Genomic DNA, 21,022 nt, shown 5'->3' on the forward strand with positions numbered 1-21,022 from the left:
AATCCCTTTTTGGTTCCTGACCTGTGACAACTTAACATTACTTTCAGTCTCTTCTGACCAGATTAGCACCCCCACCCGTACCACCCAACCTTATTGTACAAGACCCATCTGTGAATCCATACAGACCATCTACCATAACTATAATCCCTTGATCAATCCACTTCCAAGGTGATCACGTCTTCCTGCTTACCTAGAACAGTTCAAGGACCTTTGCTCTGCGTTTCTTCAGGGCTGGTCTCTGACAGATCTCTTCGAAGACAGCAGGACACCAGGCTGATAGCAGTTTGTGCTCTTCTGTTGTGAGCAGGGCATTTATAGGCAACTAGGTGGGTCTAGGACATTGTTGACACTCTTTAAGGTGTGGCGGATCCTCCCCCAGGTAGGAGGACAGAACCAACAGGAGCTAAAAGGATATTCTGAGTTTCTGATTAGTGGTGAGGCACAGAAGAATCTCTCAGGATTGAACCAGTACCGGGTGTCATTGTGCTGTGCTAAAATGCATGTTTTCATTTGCACTGAATTCTATTGCTAAGGAAGAAAGTGAAATCTGAAAGTATATGTCAGGAGGTTCATTTTGCCCCCATTGAATTATTAATTGGACACAGCTTTTATCTCTCTTCACAACCAGCAGTTTCCTGTTGCCTAGAGGTCTTTGAAAAATTGCTTTCCACCTAATAGGTGAAAGATATTAGTTGATTTAAAAATAATCTCACCAAAGGCTGAGGAAATAGTACGATGGGTAGAGAGCTTTCCTTGCACACTGCCACCCAAGTTTTGATCCTGGCATCCCGTATGGTTGCCAAGCACTACCAGGAGTAATTCATGAGTGCAGAGACAGGATTAAACTCTGAACATCGCTGGGTGTGGCCCCAAAACCAGAATAAATAGATTAATAAATTAAAGAACTTCAGCTGCTATACCGAAAATCTTGATTTTCTAGTCTCTACATCTTTGATAGTCATTTTGCTGAAGAGAAAATTTAGAAATCTCTGGAAGACTTTTTGAGTTCTCTCTTTTATAATGTTTAAGAAATGAATCCAACGGCAAGACCAGGAATCAGTTTGAATTTTTGGGAGGCCGCACCCAGCAAAGCTCAGGCGTTACTCCTGGCTCTGGGCTCAGGAATCACTTCTGGAGAAGCCTTGGGATCCATGTTCAAGACAAGTGTGTTGGAACACTGTACTGTATCTCCAGCCCCTCAGTTTTCATTTCTATGTCAGCAAGAGTCCCTTGGCCCTTTTTTGCCTAACATTTCTCTCTGCTTCCGCCTATTCAGCTTCCGCATGGTGGCTCCATTGCTTCATAAAAAAAAAAATGCTATGTCAGTTTCTGCACACAGTAACATAGGAGAGAATTAAAATTTATACTTTGAATATTTGGATGGAGCAATAGCATAGCGGGTAGCACGTTTGCCTTGCATGCAGCCAACATCACTGACCTGAGTTCGATTCCTCTCTCCCTCTCAGAGAGCCTAGCAAGCTCCCGAGAGTATCTCGCCTGCACAGCAGAGCCTGGCAAGCTCCCAGCGCACAGTAACAACAAAGTCTCCAATGGAGACGTTGGGCCTGCTCCAGCAAATCGAGGAACAACTGGAGGGCCTTTACCTTTACCTTTACCTATACACAGTAACAAGTCTCACAATGGAAACGTTGCTGGGCCCACTCGAGCAAATCGATGAACAATGGGAGAACAGTGACAGTGATATTGTACTCAAGAGGATGTTAGTACAAACATGAACGTTAAAGGTGCCTATAGTGTGGGCTCATAAGGAGATGAGGAATACACTATTTGAAACTAATTTGGTCCCCTGAGTGATCCTTGCTTAGGCATGAAGTTGGAAGTCAGCCCTAACCTGCTTGTGAAAAAACAAACCAAACCAAACCAAAACAAAACAAAGCAGAAAACATAATGGAAAGAAAAAAAAAGTTTTATAACTAACCTCATTATATGCATGTATATGCAATATGAATAAAATAATATTAGATATAAAACCCTCAAAACATACAAAATAGGCAATCACAGTTCCACCACACAGAATTAAAGATAGGGTGTACTGTCTATTCAGATTTTTTGTCTATGTGGAAATGTCAGCCACTAGTTAAATATCATACTTACATATTCTTCCAAAAAATTGGAAATCTTTTATCATTCTTCCTTTCATAAAAGTAATGTTTTTGGTATCATTAAAATTAGTGAACATTGATTCTGTAACATCAAAATTGATGAAAGTCAAATCTTCCAACCTCACAGATAATGTATTATATAATAACAATTGTGAACTTTTGCAATGCTTTCAAAATACTTTACTGTTGCACAGAAGACCTGAATTATCTTTTACATTTTAAAAATTTTTTGTTTTATTTACAACAAATAAGGGTACAATTATTTCTATATACAAGGACTTACTAAAAAAGAGAACGTTGCTCCTTCATTGCCCCTAAATATGAGTATCTATGCAACCGTTTCATCATGGTTACATCAACAGTTTTCCACTTAGAGTGGGAAAATAAACCCAAGGGATTATCCTCCCTTTAAACTCTCCCCACGCCCACGGAGAGAGGGGCGCAATCGTTCCCCACGCTGAAGTAGGGCTTGAGCTCTTGAGCAAAGGGCTCTGTGAATGAGTGCAGGTGACATCTGTTGGCTGCATTGTAGAAGGAAAGCTGGCCCAGCTCCCAGTCCAGGTAAACGCTGATGGCCCCTGGCTGGTCCCTGAGAGCCAGAGGCACGGCCCCCACGCCCACAGCCAAGTAGTTGCCGTCCAGCAGCTGCAGCGTCCAGCATCTCTTGGGAGCTGGAAAGGGCCGCGGGGCCTGGGCTGAAGCGGGGACGCTGCACACGCCCATGGCCCACTCGGGCTTGGCGCCCACCTGCACCTCCCAGTAGTTGCCGCCAGAGGCGAAGCCCTCCCAGCCCAGGACCACCAGCTGGGCGGTCCCATCACAGGATTTGGGGTCCCCATCCCCTTTGGACCTCTTCCTCACGCAGGTCAACGACTGGAGGTCCTGGGACACGCGCAGGCTGGGGTGTGCCGTGTGGGGGTCCAGGCTGATGCGCTCTCGGAATCTCCGGATGATGCTGCTGAGCACTGAGCACAGAAGAGGGAGGCTGTAGGCCACAGGCCTGAAGCGCAGGGGCTGCATGACCGGTGGCTCCAGGCCCTCCCAGCGCTGCTTCAGGACCTTCACCCTCCTCAGCACCATCTCATCGGACATCACGCTCCGCTCGGCCACCTCCTTTCTGAGGTCTTTCAACATTGAAATATGGTCTGAGTAAAGAGCGACGTTGGCCCTGAACTGCTGCTGCAGGTGTTTGTCCTCTTTGGCCAGCCTGCAGAGCGCTGCCTCTTGATCACGCTCCACAAACTTGGTGAGCTGCTCAAATTCCGAGGCCAACTGACTGTTATGCATTCTCACCTCCTCTCTCAGCTGCAGGAGCTTTCTCTCTTGGATGACTAAGAGCTTCTCCACCTTTGCCAGCTGTGTCTTCAGGGACTCGATGTAGCCACTGAGCCTCTGTCTGTACTGATGTGCAACCTCCTCCAGGGGCCTGACGTGGTGGCCCTGGTGGACAGGGCCCTGGGCGCACAGGGGGCACACCGGCTCCCGGTCGTCCTCGCAGAAGAGGCTCACTCCCTGCCTGTGCTCCTCACATCTTCTCTCCTCTGCCCGCGCCATATCGCTGCTCCCAGAGCTGTGCAGGAGCTTGACCAGGTCCACAAGCCTGCCCAGCTGGGCGTTGCCAGTGATACGCATCTCCTGGTGGGTCCGCCGGCACACGGGACAAGGGAATGTGTCCTGCAGGTCCTTCCATGACATGCGGATGCAGGAGTCACAGAAGTTGTGGTTGCAGTCGATGGTGACGGGGTCATTGAGGTAGTCCAGGCAGACAGGACAGATGAACTCTGGCTGAATTTTGACCAGGACAGCGGACACCTCCTCCATCCTCGGGTGTGGGAAGGGCAGGTATGGGTCAACAGGCAATCCTTATAGATAGGGGCTCCTTGGATTCTCTCCTACCAGAAAAGAGTCACACAGTTAGACCTATGTCCTGGACTATGTTTTTCTCTCAATGAGGGTTGCCCTCTGATGACCCAGCACATCTCTGGTCTCAGGGTTGGGTTCTCAAACGATATTCACATACCTTGAGCAATTGAGTGTAGATGGTTGGGGGGTCTGAAGAGAAGTCAATCTCAATATCTCTCTGGACTCAAAATCTGTCATTACTGTGCAGTGCTAATAAGTTCTGCTGGGGATGATTAGATGAGGGCATTCCTAACGCTTCCTAAGAAGGGATGGGATCATTCCATTCCAGAGCCAGCTTCCTCCCATTCTAATGAGCCTCTGATTATCCTATTTGCCTGCTTTCTCCCAGACTACCTCCAGTCTCACCAACCTTGAAGAGACTCACGGACTAGAGCTTCTGGAGTATTCCACCTCCATAATGTGGAGTGGGAAACTCCAGCTAGATCACAGCGATGAAAACTAACATCTGGGGCTTAGTATAAGGTACATTAATATCAGATCCTCTGTGAGGTACTGTCTAGACTCTGTGCACCATAAAGAAGCCATAGGAGTTAAGCTTTAGCCCCAAATAACTGCAAATCCCCTCATTGATTTCTACTCACACGAGGGGGACCTCAGCTGGCAGTCTTAGATGATGGCGTGATCTGACTCTCCTTGCAGGGTCGTGGAGGTCACACACTGTCTGCTCATGACAGCATCCACAGCATTTATGTACTGTTCACTGACTGGGTCTCTCTTCTTTAGAGACCCACCCAGGAAAGATGGATAGGGAGGGAGGGAGAAAGTGGGGGGCGGGACTTTTGGTGGACTTTCAGAGCTTTGATTGGACTGGGATATACTTTCCTAATAAATCGATCAAGGTGAGTTGTGGGATCTTTGTTAATATGCATAATCTAATTTCAGTCTGTAAATTCTTCCCTAAATCTTTCTTAATCCTCCTAATTTTGTCCTTGTTGAGGAAGAAACGGGGTAAGCCATGGGATCACAATAAAATAGAAGAAAAAGGAACGAACAGACTAAACTTAGACCTAAGCTGAATGGTCATTCTCTCTCCAGGGATGGGAACCTAGGTATATCATTTTCTCCTTAGATTCTGCAGTGGCATCATTTTTTCTCTAACATGTTAAAATTGTTCCCGACTGTCAGCTAATATATGTGCTTTTTCAAAAATAGCACTGATTCTTCTCCAGGTGTTTCTCCTGGCTCTTCACTCAAGGATTACTCCTGATGTGCTTGAGGACTATATGGTATAGTGAGGACTCAAACCCGAGGCAGCCTCATGCAAGGCAAATGCCCTAATCACTGTATTATCTCTCCAGTTCCGTTCGTCCACACTTTAAAACAACTTTTATCTTCGTTAAAAAAATTTCATTAAGGTACCGTGATTTAAAAAAGTCATTCGTAGTTGAGTTTCAGCAATACAGTGTTCCAACAACCAATCCCATCACCAATGTGAACTTCCCTCAATCAATATTCACAGCTTTCCTCCAGATAGCACAGCGGGTAGGGCGTCTGCCTTGCACGCGGCCAACATGGCCGACCCGAGTTCGATTCCTCCGCCCCTCTCGGAGAGCCCGGCAAGCTACCAAGAGTATTCGATATGCCAGACACAGTAACAACAAGAAAAAATAGTTATCAATATCTATGCTAAATGATTATATCCAGCACTGATAAGTATATATTTATTAATACTTAGAGTCAAGAACTGTAACAGTAGTTTCCTTTCAAATCTATGTAACGGGGGCTGGAGAGTAGGTAAGGTGCTTGCCTTCCATGTCGCTGACCCAGGTTTGATCCTGTCACCCACTATGGTCTCCTGCCTGAGCCTGCAAGGAATAATCCCTGAGTGCAGATCCAGGACTAAGCTACATAGTAAGGAATTTGTTTTTATACAGCCAATTAGGGCTGGAGTGATAGCACAGCGGGTAGGGTGTTCGCCTTGCATGCAGCCAACATGGCCAACCCGAGTTTGATTCCTCCGCCTCTCTCGGAGAGCCTGGCAAGCTACTGAGAGTATCTGGCCCGCACGGCAAGCCTGGCAAGCTACCTGTGACATATTCGATATGCCAAAAACAGTAACAGCAAGTCTCACGATTTGTTGTGAGATGTTACTGGTGCCCGCTCGAGCAAATCTATGAACAACGGGAGGACAGTGCTGGAGTACTACAGCCTAGTGGGATTTGATCCCCAGCATCACAAAGGGTCCGGAAGTCACGCTTGAGTATAAGCCAGAAGTAAGCCCTGAGCACAGCTGTGTCTGGATTTAAAAATAAATAAGTTAAAAATAAAACACTTACCACCACCAGTGGGCTGGAGCGATAGCACAGCGGTAGGGCATTTGCCTTATGCGCAGCTGGCCTGACTAAGCCCGGTTCAATTCCTCTGCCAATCTCGGAGAGCCCGACAAGCTACCAAGAGTATCTTGCTCTCACAGCAACGCCTGGAAAGCTACCCGTGATTTATTCAATATGCCAAACACAGTAACAACAAAGTCTCAAAATGGAGTCGTTACGAAGCCCGCTCGAGAAAATTGATGAACAATGGGATGACAGTGACAGTGACGCCACCAGTAATGACCCAACACTACATTCCAAATATTCTTTCTAGTCACCTTAGATCCTAAGTCTTCACATAGTCCAGACATGTATGGTACCACTGTATTACTTCCGAGGCCCACATTTATGTGCTTTTCTACTTCCTGCTTAGAAACCTGGTCTTAAACTCTAGATCTATAATGGTCACTTGACATTTTCACCCAGAGTCAAAGGAAGAGCAGCAAGTTTACATGCTCCCCAGAACCCAGTTCATTGATACTTGTAGCACTGTAGTACTGTCCTCCAATTGTTCATTGAATTGCTCGAGCGGGCACCAGTAAAGTCTCCATTGTGGGACTTTTTGTTACTGTTCTTGGCATATAGAATACGCCACGGGGGAGCTTGCCAGCCACTTCCATGTGGGTGGGATACTCTTGGCAGCTTGCCTGACTCTCAGATAGCAGCGGAGGACTCAAAACTGGGTCAGCTATGTGCAAGGCAAATGCCCTACCTGCTGTGCTATCGATCCGGCCCGAAATTCTATGCTAAACTTTATAAATCCCAATTTTTGGACAGTCACAAATTTGTCATTCTCTCTATGATTCAAGAAAATCAGCTGAAAGGAAAAGTGAGAATTTGAACTGTGGACACTAGCTAATTAGGGATTTATTACACACTTAACCTATCTTTGTGGAACCTGTGCTCTTTTTATGCTTTAGAGTTACATACTGAGGTACTCAGAAATGTGCCTGACATTAGAAGTAGGGGAAGACTGTGTTTGAGATGGAAACATTTGTAACCATTTACATGAGGGTCATTCTACTTTTGTGTATATTTTAACTTTACCTTCTTAATCACTTAAAATCACTTAACTTCCCGTTAGTCGTCGATTTGCTCGAGCGGGCGCCAGTAACGTCTCCATTTGTCCCTGTCGCGTGCTAGTGTAGCCCAATGGCATCTCTTCGCTCCGGGAACATGGAGGGCATCAAACCGATCGTTCATGACCTTGACAAAGAAGTCTGACCATCTGGTAGGTGGGCGGCCACGCGGTCTCTTGACATCCCGTGGAATCCAATCAGTAACAGCTCTAGTCCAACGGTCGTCTTTAAATCTCATTACGTGACCAGCCCATCTGATTTTCGACACCTTGGCAAATGAGACAGCGTCCCTGATCCTTGATCGTCGACGGATGTCAGAACTCCGGATTCGTTCTCTCATTTGAGTGAAACGTGATATTCCAAGCATAGCTCTTTCTATTCTTCTTTGGGAGACCTGAATGGCGTTCTCATCTTGTTTGCATAGGGCCCAGGTCTCTGAGGCATATGTTAATGCAGGAAGAACAGTGGAATCAAAGAGATGTGCCCGGAGCCGGAGGTTCTTCGTCCTCTTAGCTATTTCTTCGATGTTCTTGAAGGCGTTCCAAGCCGCTCTCTTCCTCCTGCGCAGCTCGGGTGCCAGGTCATTTGTCATGTTGACCTCTCGACCTAGGTACACATAGCTGTTGCATTCGGAGATGGTCGTTCCATTGAGAGCGAATGGGGCGTCAGGAACAAGGCTGTTTCTCATAAACATTGTCTTCGTAAGATTCAGCTGTAGTCCTACCTTTCCACACTCACGGTCAAAGTCGGCCAGCATTTGTGCCGCTTGGCTGATGTTTGGTGTTATTAAAACAATGTCATCAGCAAAGCGGAGGTGGTGTAGTTGCCGACCATCTATCTTCACTCCCATTCCTTCCCATTCCAGTCGTCGCATGATGTTCTCGAGGGTGGCACTGAAGAGTTTTGGTGAAATGGTATCACCCTGCCGCACCCCTCTCTTGACATCAACGATCACTTCTTTGTAGAATGGTGAGATCCTGGTAGTGAATCCGCAATACAGCTCACGGAGGATCCTGATGTATTGGGTTTGAATGCCCTGATTGGCTAGGGCTTCAATGACCGCTTCCGTCTCAACAGAATCAAAGGCCTTCTTTAAATCAATGAACGTTAAGCAGAGCGGCATCTTGAACTCCCGAGAAACCTCAATGAGTTTGGTTATTGTGTGGATATGGTCGATGGTGCTGAATCCTTTGCGGAACCCTGCTTGCTCACATGGTTGTCCTTCATCTAGTGTTCTGCCAATCCTATTCAGGATGACTCGAGTGAACAACTTGTAGATGACAGACAATAGGCAGATCGGGCGATAGTTGCCAATGTCATGGATGTCTCCCTTCTTGAACAGTAGTACGGTCCTGCTGGTTTTCCATTGAGATGGAACCTTGCATTCAGACAGGTAGCGAGTGAAGAGCCGAGCCAGTGTATTGATGAGTACTGACGGCAGGTTCTTCAGGTGTTCAGGTCTGACCTTGTCTGGGCCGGGTGCTGTTTGCTTCTTTACTGACGAAATGGCGTGTCGGATTTCGGAAGGGAGAACGTTGGGAACGACATATCCATCCTGTGGAATTTGGTATGTCGGCAAGTGGACATGGCTATCGAAGAGATTTACCTTAAACCAGAAATTTTGTTGCTGTTTTTGAATCACAGCTGGCTATGCTCAGGGTTTATTCCAGGCTCTGCGCTCTGGGATCAATACACATGGCAGGATTGGGGAACCATACAGGGTGTCAGGGATCAAGCCATGCAAGCCAAGCACCAAACCAAACTTCATGCAAGCCAAGCACGAAGCTCTACCGTACCCCCATCCCCCACCCCTCCAATTTCTAATTTAGGAGCACATAAAACCCAATTTAACCACTTAATGCTGGCAACTTGGATTAGGTTTCTGAATTAAGATGATTATTTGTTTCGGGTTTTTTTTGGGGGGGGGAGGGGCAGCATACTTGCACTCAAAGCTTGTGCTTTAGCCCATTATTGCATTTTTCTCTCGAGCCCCAGAATAAGCCAATTCTTTCTTTTTTAAACTTCAAATAGTTTTTAATTTTTCACCATATAGGTAATAGAGACATTAAAACACTGTAAGATTCACAAACTTTAAAAGTAAAAATCCCAATAAGTGTTAAATTGGTATGAATGTTTTAAAATGAACAGTAATTGCTTATTTTAAAATTTTGAGTAAATTTATAATCTTTAATAATGTAACCATAATGTATCTTTTGGTTTCCTAATATTATGTAATTAAAAATCCAGAGAGAATGAAACTAATTGGCCTACTTCTGAGGGATATTTTCCCTATATACTAGTTAAAAAAATAATTTGGTATTGTATATGAGAATTTATATTTCTTATTCTTGTTTTATAGTAGCTTTAATATATAGAGGTTAGAAAATAGGCTAGGTGAAATGAAGTCTTCAAATACTTCATAAACATGCATTTTGTCCATAGGTGATAACGTCCTACTTCAATTATTTCATTGGGATCATTTTATTACGTTATCTCATGACATTTTCTTTTTTCTTTTTTTTAATTTTTATTAGTGAAACACCATGTGGTACAGTTGTAGACTTACAAATTTTTGTGCTTGGATTTCAGTTATACAATGATCAAGTACCCATCCCTCCACCAGCGCCTATTTTCCACCACCACGGGTCCCAGTATCCCTCCCACCCCCCTTACCCCCATCCCACCCTTCCTCTGTGGCAGGGTATTCCCTTTTGTTCTCTCTCTCCTTCTGGGTGGTGTGGTTTGCAAAAGAGGCATTGAGTGGCAATCATGTTGGGTCTATAGTCTATTTTCAGCATGCATCTCCCATCCTGGGAGGATCCTCTCAACACCCTTTATTTGATGCTCCCTTCTCTATCTGAGCTCCCTTTCCCCCTAGCATGTGTGGCTGGCCTCCAAGCCATAGAGCAAACATCCTTGTACTAATCTTGCCTCTCTTGGGTATTAGTTTCCTATTTTATTAGAATAAGCCAATTCTTAAGGGAATAGGGCACTGTGACTCAATGGGAAAGCATATGCTTTGCATGTTTAATCCCCAGCACCTTTTTTTTTAGAGATCAAAAGAGTAAGCAAGATTTTTCTGTCTACTCTACTTCTGAAGTATTATTGTCCACTATATATATATATATACACAATATATATATATATATATATATATATATATATATATATATTAGATCTTCCTGTTAAACTGATACTTGAAGAGTCAGGGAAAAACCCTTTCCCCTGTCTTACCTCCTAGTAAAGGGAATCAAAACCACTACTTGCTTTCCTTCCTGTCAGTCCTTCACTCTTGTTCAGGAAATCCTCAGCATTTACGTACTGCTCCAGGCCCTTCTCTAGGGCAGGGGAGTGCCTAGATGGTTAGCTACATCTAACCAGGATCATTCCACCCCAAGTGCTATGCTAGCTTCCTGCTATCTATCAGAAGACTTCTCTCTGCCTCCAGCATTTCCTTTCCTTCTCACTGTCCCTTTCCAACCAAAACACTGCTTATAGCCTGAGAGACAGGAGAGGAGTTAAGGCATTTGTCCTGCATGTGGCCAACCGTGGTTGTATCTCTTGCACTATACCACCAGGAAAGATCCCTGAGCATGGAGCCAGGAGTAAGCCATGAGCACAACCAGGTGTGCACCCTCCCTGCCGCAAAAAAAAAAAAAAAAAAAAGTAAGACGACCCCACCTAAAAATTTTGCAGTGAGCTTCTGACTTCTCACATAAAAACACAGGTCTGTCTTACCTTACTTAAATCTGCCTCACCTCTTTTCTCCCTGTCTGTACAATTGCATGGGGGGCGGGGGAGAGAAGCTATACTTCTGACTGAAAACTAACTTAGAAATATCTCGAGGGGAAAGAAAGAAAAGTACCTTTCTGTACATGGTAGATGGAATAATAGTACACCAGTGATGTCTATGTCCCAATTGCAGAACCTATGAATTTGCTCGGTCACGGAGTAAATGGTTATGAAGATTGCAGACAGAGGGCTAGAGAGGTCAACCAATAGAGTGAAGTGGCCTGTGGGAGGCCTGGTTTTAATTCCTGGAACTGCATAGTCCCCTAAACCAGCATGAGTGACCCTGAGCACAGAGTCTGCAGCAGCCCCTCACTGATAGGTAAAGGTAAGGTAAAGGCCCTCCCGTTGATCGTCGATTTGCTCGAGCGGGCCCAGTAACGTCTCCATTGGAGACTTTGTTGTTACTGTGTCTGGCATATCGAATACTCTCGGTAGCTTGCCGGGCTCTCCGAGAGGGGCGGAGGAATCGAACTCGGGTCGGCCACCACTCACTGATACTTAAGCAAAATAAATCAGAGAGAGAAGGGAATTCCCAGATGGCATCACTCAGCTGTGGCATACAGGAAGGAAAAAACAAAGTTAGATACAGCATCAAGGAACAACAAGTCCTTGGCTTTGGATTGCAAAACTCAGACTACTAAATGGTTGAAGGAGAGAGAAGAGAAAAAATTACATAGGGACAGTTACCTTGGGCATTTTTGGGGTGGTAGGATACAGTGACTTTGTATAATAAATGTTAATACTATTGTAAACAATGGACCTGAACTGTAATAAAGATAAAACAAAGTCAGGCCAAAGAAATAGTACAACAGGTAGGTGCTTGCCTTTTACTCAGTTGACCTGGGTTCAATTCCCAGCACTCTCTATGGTCTCCTGAGCCCTGCCAGGAATGACCTCTGAGCACAGAGTCAGGACCTGAGCACATAAGGTAGGCCCTCCAAACAACGAAACACAAAAAATATAAACATGCAAATGAGTCAGAAAATAATAAAAAGTCTAACTTCTTCCAGGCTGTAGGATGAATGACAGACAATATCTTGACAGGGAGGATACAGAGGTTTTTCTACTAGAACCACAGAAGCAAGGAAAGTCTCTTAGCCTTGACTTCAGAACTTGGTTGTTCTCGGAATGATCACGTGCTGTTCTGTGCTGCTGTGTTCAGGTTTTGTTAGTGTTTGCATTTTTTTAGGTTGTACTATTAGTAAAAGGAGGTCCAGAACAGCAAAAGGAAATGTCATCTCGAGTCTGCAGTTTGCTGCGTCGTGCAAAGGCTTCCTTCTAGAAGATGAAAACTGAGGGCACCATCCATGTTGGACTGACTTGGAAGATGCAGCCCAACATCGCAAGGCAGTTTTTTGAAAACAAGATGTACTAAATTGCTTTGTCTTTAAAATAAAGGGAACTTCATGCTGAGGGACTATTGTGGGCAGACTATTAAGAACTTTCTATAATAAAATGCATTTTAAAATTTCCAAAACAATTTTCAAAATATGTAGCATTAAAAAACAAAAGCAACGCAATTCTTTTTGACATCTAATGAACCTGGAAACCACCTCTACACAAGCTTAATTTAAGAAGTAAGTTCAATGTTAGAAAACAAAATCACTTTAGGTAGGGTTTCAGATATTAAAAAGACCTGTTTTCTTGTTCTAAAGGAAAAGAGGGTGTAAAACATAATCAGAAATCTGTTTTGCCATTACAGTGAAAGTCTGACAAAAGCCAATGTCGGTGGAGTTGTGGTCAGAAAATACCCTTCATTCACTGTTGGTGGGAATGTGACCTGTTTTAGTCTTTATGGAAAAAAATGGAGGTCAATGCAATAAATAAGAATAGAACTACCAGCAATGCCACTTTTTGGCATCTATCCCCAAAACACAGAAACCTTACTCTGAGCGGATATATGCCCACCTATGTTCATTACCTCACTTAATGCAATAGCCAAGATATTGAAACAACACAGATGTTCAACTACAGATGACTGGATTAAGAAATTGTGGTATATTTACACAATGGAATACTACATAGCTCAAAGAAAGAACAAAATCATACAATTTGCAACAACATGGATAGAAATAGAGGATTTCATGCTGAGTGAAGTCAATCAGAGGGAAAAAGAATTGATACAGATAGATCTCAGGTGTGGGGCTTAAAGATATACAGAAAAGTGGTAAAAAAAGGGCCTAAGGCAACACAACTAAAAAATTAATCCACAAAGTTCAGTGTTGGTGGGGGTTTGAAATGGAAGGGTGCTGGGGTTCTTTGGAGGAGGGGGTGGGTACACTGTATCGGAATTATGTGCATGAGAAACCATCTTTAACATATTGTAATTTACAATCAATTTAAAAAAGTTAAAAAAGAAATTCTCTTGGGAAATCATCACTTTAAAGAATTAACTGATCACCCCAGGCACACAGCCTGCAACCCACCCTTTCTAAAACTGTGCTCCCTGTTCCCTTTTCTTTTTGGTTTTTGGACCACACCCAGCTGTGCTCAGTAATTCCCTGGCAGTGTTGAGGGACCCTATGTGTAAATAGAGATTGAACCTCTGCTGATGGTGTTCGAAACAAGAAATTTTATCTGATACACTATTTTTTTATTGACCCTCCTCAACCCTACACACACTTTTCTTTCTTTTTTTTTTTTTAATTAGTGAAACACCATGAGGTACAGCTGTAGACTTACAAACTTTCCTGCTTGGGTTTCAGTTATACAATGATCAGTACCCATCCTTCCACCAGTGCCCATTCTCCACCACCAATGATCCCAGTAGCCCACCCCCCTCCCCCCAACCCCACCCTGCCTCTGTGGTAGGGCATTCCCTTTTGCTCACTTTCCTCAAGGGTGTTGTAGTTTGCAATAGAGGTATTGAGCAGTCATTGTGTTCACGCTATAGTCTGCTTTCAGCATGCATCACTTCAATACAATTTTCTTTTGAGGATCTGAAAAGACAGCTCAAAGCGTTGAGCACATGCTTTGCATGCAGGAGGTCAAGGTTCAACCACAGGTACCCCATGCTTCCTCAAACACTGAGCACAAAGCTAGAAGTGACACTCTTTTGAGCACCAGTTGGTGTGGTCCAAATTCCCAAATAAATAAATAAATAAAAATCTCTTGTTGTAACCTTTCAGGCAAAAGAGCTATTTTGAGAACATTGTTGCCCATAAAGTTTGGTGTGAATGAGATGTCCAGTAATCCTGGATTTTCCAGGCCCACCAAAAATTGAATACAAGAAAGAAAAGTTGCCAAGAAGTAACAGTTTATTGAGAGTAGAGACAGGAAGGATGCTTGAATGGGAGGGCCATCAGAGAGAGCACAATGGGAAGGTTGGTGACTCAGTTTCATAGATTCTCTTCCTAGTAGTCCTAGCTTGGACCACTACTTTATGGTAGATGGTAGTTGCCCGACTGAATTAGGGTATCTTCAGATTTCCAGATTGAATTTTGAGAAAAATGTCAGATATTTCACTAATCTGTTATGTGGCCATGGCCATATTTTACTTTGGAAGTCACGTCTTTAATAGTTGAGTGTACGCTCACTTACACTCGTGTTCAACCGCTCATCCTAGATCTCTTAATGGCAATAAAGGTCTATTTCCTGATGTATCCTGTCATCCATGCAAAACTCAAGGTTATCATATCTTTTTTTTCTCTTTTTGGGTCACACCCAGCGATGCACAGGGGCTACTCCTGGCTTGCACTCAGGAATTAGCCATGGTGGTGCTCAGGGGACCATATGGGATGCTGGGAATCCAATCTGGGTTGGCCGCGTGCAAGTCAAACGCCCTAACCTTTATGCTACTGCTCCAGCCACAAAGGTTATCATATCTTGTTCATTGGCTTTTATCCCTATTAAAAACTCCTGGGTCTGGAGGTGGCTCAAAGGGCTGCAGAGATGCTTTCATTTGGGAGACTATTTGGTTCTATCCTAGCAAGTGGAGGGTAAAAAAGCACAGAGGGGTGTGACCCCCAAACAAAACAGAACAAGTCTAAACCGAAATTCTCAAGGTTGCAAGTTCTTGGGGCAGCAAGATTATTGCCTATTGTTCAGTCTCAACAAAGAGTTTTTCATCTTTTATACATCCAGACCCTCCCCGTTGAGATGCAAACCAAACCAATAACTTTTAAGTTCGACCTGTGCTGATTTCTTGAGTCTTAAAGATGTTTTAACCTCTGGTTTATTCAACTAAGTAAAATTTTACTGTGACAGTTTCTCAGAAGATTTCAGAGAGCCAGAGCGGGGCAGAATTTACTGGGTCTGGCAGTTCTGTCTATTAAGATGTGAAGAGTTCCTTGCTGGAAATGTACCTCTTTCATTCCAAAATGTAATCCTTCAGTGTATGAAATGAGGGTGTGGCAATGTAATTTTGAAAAATTCACCTTCAGGGGATTCAAAGAAAAACAAACCAAAAAAAATAAACAGAAAAAAAAAGAGAGACACAGACAGAGGAAGGAAGGAAGGAAGGAAGGAAGGAAGGAAGGAAGGAAGGAAGGAAGGAAGGAAGAGAAAGACCAACCCAACCTTCAACCTTCCTTTTAATCCCAAATTGCTCACGGGGCTGAAAAATAGGAAGAAACCTAAAAACTGCACCTCAAGAGATTGAATGCAATTAACAACAAAATGATAGCAGAGGAGAAAATGCCTCTAGGTGTGCCAGGATCTCTTCCCTCCCTCACTGGCTGGTAGGGTGGGTCATTGACTCACCCTTTTCCGGAGTTACAGCCAATCGTGGTCCAGACTGTGTCATGGGCTTATAGCTCTAGGGTGGGTCATTGACTCACCCTTTTCCGGAGTTACAGCCAATCTTGGTCCAGACTGTGTCATGGGCTTATAGCTCTCGCATATTTAGTCTCCTGGGATTTTGATTTCAGATCCACCTCTGGACCTGAATCTGAGGTTCCTGCTGCTTCTTGCCGGACAGGGGCTGCACCGACCCTTCTTGCAGGTCCACTGTGGTGAGTGTTCTTGGGTGTGCTGGAGCTAGCTTCACGTTGATCCCGCTGGGTCTCTTGTGTCTGGGGTGGCTCTTGGGAGCATTAGGTCGGGATGCTGGGTACCTTAATTAAGCAAGATTTTGATCTGATCCAGAATGTGGGGAGTTGTTATTGAAACGAAACTCAGTCTTAGTGAGGTCTCTTGAAGAGATGGTAGAGGTGCAAACTGGAACATGATTTTGAGTTGGACAGATCTGAGGGTAGGCGTGTTAAGGATGAAGAGAGAGCCAATGTGAGCCCATGTCTGGAGTAATAGTACAGTGAACTGAGTACTATCAGTGAACAGAGCACACAGTCAACATGGGTTCTATACCCCGAACCTCTTATGGTCTCCCATCTCTGATTATATGGTCAAGAGTAAGCCCTGGACACAGCAGGATGTGTTCCCAAAACAAGACAGTCTGGAGATATTGGTACACATGGGCTTGAAAAGATTAGACTCAATGAGGCAGGGTGGCGGGGCGGGAGACAGGGGTGGGGGGTGGGGGTAGGAGATAGGGCATGGGCCTGTGGTGATAGGTAAGAAGGAAGAGTGTGGCACACGAAGTAGCCCCCATGTGGACCTTTGAGATACCCCTCCCCCCAGTCTCGCTTGTTGGCTATGTCCAGTGTCAGTTTATGCTATTATTAATGCTCACAAAAATCTGAGTGATGGTTTCAGCTTGATAGATGAGCAGTCTGTGGTGGGTCCTTTGGGGTGTAAGTTCTCTACCCCAGGCTCTCTTTCTTTCCTTAATTCTTTGCTGAAATGCTTTTTAATCATTTGCCCGGGTGAAAAAAAATAAGCAAGCTGGAGGCCATTTCCACTTCAGGCATTTGACAATCTATTATGGGTATTGGAAGGTCCCACCAAAATATTGTAATAAGGGCAAAGTCACATCGCAGGCTCCGCGCATTAGATGGACAGTTGTGTGAGGTTAAAAAAGGTCTCGGTGTGTTAAATTTACAGAAAATATTTAAGTTTAAGGCTGGAGCGATAGCACAGCGGGTAGGGCGTTCGCCTTACTAGCGGCCAACATGGCCGACCCGAGTTCGATTCCTCCGCCCCTCTCGGAGAGCCCTGCAAGCTACCGAGAGTATTCGATATGCCAGACACAGTAACAACAAAGTCTCCAATGGAGACGTTACTGGGCCCGCTCGAGCAAATCGAGGATCAACGGGAGGGCCTTTACCTTTACCTTTATTTAAGTTTACATTTTATCAAAAATGCTCATTTTCCGAGTTCTGCAAGCCGGCTCTTCCATACAGCGTAGGAGGGACCAACAGCTAGATATTCTAAGGGCGGGGTGGGTGGACTATGTCAGGAGCTGGACCCAAATGATCTGCACTGGTGGTACTAGGCGAGCTCAGAACTGTCAGACCCACATAGACCTGGTGTTCAGGGTTCTCCCAGCCCCAGCACAGCTAGGAGTCCTGCACTGTCCATCCCTAGATCCTAGGCAGAGAAAGTGCAGGAGGTGATAGTACAGTGGGCAGAGAGGCTGACCCCAGGGTGGGTATGACCTTCAGAGCACCACCAATTGTTTGGGTTTTCTTTTTTGTTTTTCTAATTTTGCATGGTTTTGGACCACACCTGGAAGTCTTTGGGGCTGACTCCTAGTTCTGTGCTCAGGCAGCATTTCTCGTAGGGCTCTGGGGACCCTATGGGATGCTGGAGATAGGATCTGGTCAGGTTTGCTGCATACAAGGCAAGCACCCTACTCACTGTATTGTCTCTCTGACTCCACACCACAAATTGTGACCCTCAAACTATAAAAATATGTGAAGTGAATTGCTACAATCATGAATATCTTATGTATTTTTAAAAAGAATTTCTGCTCAACAATCTTAGTGTTTGTATTCGATTCTTATGTGAACATTTTAAAACTTCAGTACTTATTGAACGGTATTTTAACATAATGTTTTTCTCACTCTTTAGGAGGATTTAGGAGGATTTAGTCTTGGACTTGAGGCTATTTTCCTGAATAAGAAAGCCATCATTCACATCATCCAGTGCTAAGGCCAGCAGCTCAGCTGACACAGTCCAGTGTTCCATCGACTATATATAGCCTGTGGGAGTATTCTTGACAACAAACGCTCTAAAGGTAACAGGCTAAAGGATAAAACAGATGTGTAGAGGCTGCCATTAACATGTCAAGCCAGTTAAACTGAAAACTGGTCATTTCGCGATATCTATAGGAGGATATTCACTGTTCACTGGGTTTTGTCTTCTAGAGAGCAAAAGGTCATACCACCTTCCCACTTTGGTCTTTATGTCAGTGGAGATGGAGACGGCCTTGGAAGACCTCCAGGCAGGAGCTAGCTGTTTCCTCTGTAACGACTACTTGAAGAACCCAGTGACCATTAACTGTGGCCACAACTTCTGTTTCTCTTGCATCAACAAGTTCTGGGAGGACCTAAAGGATATTTTTCCCTGCCCTATTTGTCGAATGTGCTTTCCAGGAAAGAAATTCAGGAGGAACACCCAACTGGGTAATTTGACTGAAGCTGCTAGGCTGCTCCAGAAAAGAAGAAGCAAGAGGAGGAAGCAGAAAGAAAAGGTTGTTTGTAAAAAGCATAATCTAGTGTTGGCCTTTTTCTGCCAGCAAGACCTGGAGGTTTTATGCTCACAGTGCAGCTTCTCCTCCGACCACAAGAAACATCACATCTGGCCTGTCGAGAGGGCTGCTCCCTATTATAAGAAAAGATTGGAGCAGTGCATTGAGTCATGGAAGAAAAAAGTGAGACGACTAGAAAAAGTCAGGATTATACAAACCAGAAGAGCCTTGGAGTTGAAAAAACAGGTAGAACATGCAAGAGACGAAATAGAGTCTGAATGTGAGCGGCTTAAATTCTGTCTTCAAAATGAGCGAGAAACTCTTCTTCAGCAGTTAGAAGAGGAGGAAATGGCTTTTGAGACCAAACTGCGTGAAACCCGAACACAGTGTTCCGAGTATACCTCGACATTAAAACGTCTGTTACAGGGCATAAAGAGCAAATCAGCCCTGGCATTACTGACAGACATTAACTGGATCTATCATGCCTATCAAAACTTAAAGTCCCCTGAGCCTTTTTCATTCCAGTTAAAGGAATACAGTTACCATTTGCCACCCCAGTATTCTGGTCTAAACAGAGTCATCGAGCGATTTGAGGTAGATGTGTTTCTAGATCCAGAAACAGCACATCATGATCTGACTGTCTCAGAAGATAGGAAAACGGTTCGATATGGAAGAACACGGCAAAAGTCAACTCATAGCCCATGGAGATTCTACCTCTTCCCAGCTGTTCTGGGTTCCAAGGGTTATAATGCTGGCAGGCACTACTGGCAGGTGGAAGTGAAGGACAAAGTTGGATGGATCGTAGGTGTCTGTAAAGAGACTTTTCTCGGGAGGAATCAAGCACCGAATCAAGCTTTTTCAGTACAAGATGGATTATGGGGTATTGGACGACGGGATGTGGATGATTATGTTGCGTTAGGGCCTCAAAAAATCGATCTCTTCCCAGTCGTAATGCCTACAAAGATTGGTATTTTTTTAGACTGTGATTTGGGTGAAGTTTCCTTTTACAATTTGAGTGACAAATCTCATCTGTATACCTTTAAAGTTTGTTTTCTGGATGCAGTTTGGCCTTATTTCTATACTGGAACTGACCCCCAACCTCTGAGGATATGTCCAGCAAGAGATTCTGAATAATAAAAATGATTTGTAGGCTTGCTCTTCAAGCCCATGTTCTCCCTTGAACAAGTATCCTGCTTGCTTGCTTGTGTGTCTCTTTGCTTGCTTCTTCCACTCTGGAGCAGCTTGTGTTCTCTCTCGAGCACATTTCCCCTCTTTCTCTCCTCTCACCTCTTTCTAAGCAAGTTTCATTCAATAAAAGCTATCTTGCTTAAAAAAGAAACTATTGTAAGACTTGTAATTTGAAACTTTTTTTCAGTAGTGGACAGTGCGTATGCTCTAGAGGCCATGAATTTTAATTTTTATCAAGGTTACCTCAATTTTCAGTAATACACTGTGTGTCTTCCTCAGTCTCAAGTTGGTAAATGCATATACACATTCTTTTTGAGTGTGTGTGTGAGTGTGTGTGTGTGTGTGTGTGTGTGTACGTGTGTGATATCTACTGTTATCTACTGATACCTTGCACAGTGGGTAGGGCGTTTGTCTTGCACACAGCCAACATGGCCGACCCGAGTTCGATTCCTCCGCCTCTCTCGGAGAGCCCGGCAAGCTACTGAGAGTATTCGATATGCCAGACACAGTAACAACAAAGTCTCCAATGGAGACGTTACTGGGCCCGCTCGAGCAAATCGATGATCAACGGGAGGGCCTTTACTTTACTTTTACTTAACCTTTCCTCTGTTCCTTTTACATTTGGGAACCATACCTGGCAGTGCTCAGGGCTTCCTTCATGCTCTGTGCTCAGGTATCACTGCTGGTGGGGGTTGGGAGATTGGATGCTGGGATAGAGACCAGGCCTGATTCTCCCAAAGGCATAAAGACAGATTAGGGGGCCAGAGCAGGTAGGACTCCTGTGTTGCATATGGACAACTCAGGTTTGATCCTTGGCACTCCATATGGTTCCCTGAGTCCTGCCAGGAGTGACCCCTGAGCACAACCAGATGTACCTCCCCCCAGGGCAAAGAGGTCCTATAAGCCGATAGAACATCACCCATGTTTGCCAAGCCCCACGCTGAACTCCACACCTGGCACATCTGGCCTGGCAATATGTCCAGAAGGAGTCTATTAGTATCCAGACAGCTGATTACAATAAAGATGGATAATTGTAAACCCAAGACAGTGATACTTACCATTTCCACTTTTGCCTCA

General features: G+C 44.5%; 2 protein-coding genes across 2 annotated transcripts; one reads left to right on the top strand and one right to left on the bottom strand.

Annotated features, from left to right (window-relative positions):
* Positions 1 to 2,531: 2,531 nt before the first annotated feature.
* Positions 2,532 to 3,944, bottom strand: LOC130020421 (tripartite motif-containing protein 75-like). Its single transcript, XM_056111033.1, has one exon. It carries the CDS (start codon positions 3,942 to 3,944, stop codon positions 2,532 to 2,534), a length of 1,413 nt encoding a protein of 470 aa, XP_055967008.1.
* Positions 3,945 to 18,472: 14,528 nt separating this feature from the next.
* On the top strand, positions 18,473 to 19,891 carry LOC130020422 (tripartite motif-containing protein 60-like). Its single transcript, XM_056111034.1, has one exon. It carries the CDS (start codon positions 18,473 to 18,475, stop codon positions 19,889 to 19,891), a length of 1,419 nt encoding a protein of 472 aa, XP_055967009.1.
* Positions 19,892 to 21,022: the final 1,131 nt, after the last annotated feature.

Source organism: Sorex fumeus, unplaced genomic scaffold (genome assembly GCF_029834395.1).
Source record: "Sorex fumeus unplaced genomic scaffold, SorFum_2.1 ptg000012l, whole genome shotgun sequence".
NCBI classification, from domain to species: Eukaryota; Metazoa; Chordata; class Mammalia; order Eulipotyphla; family Soricidae; genus Sorex; species Sorex fumeus.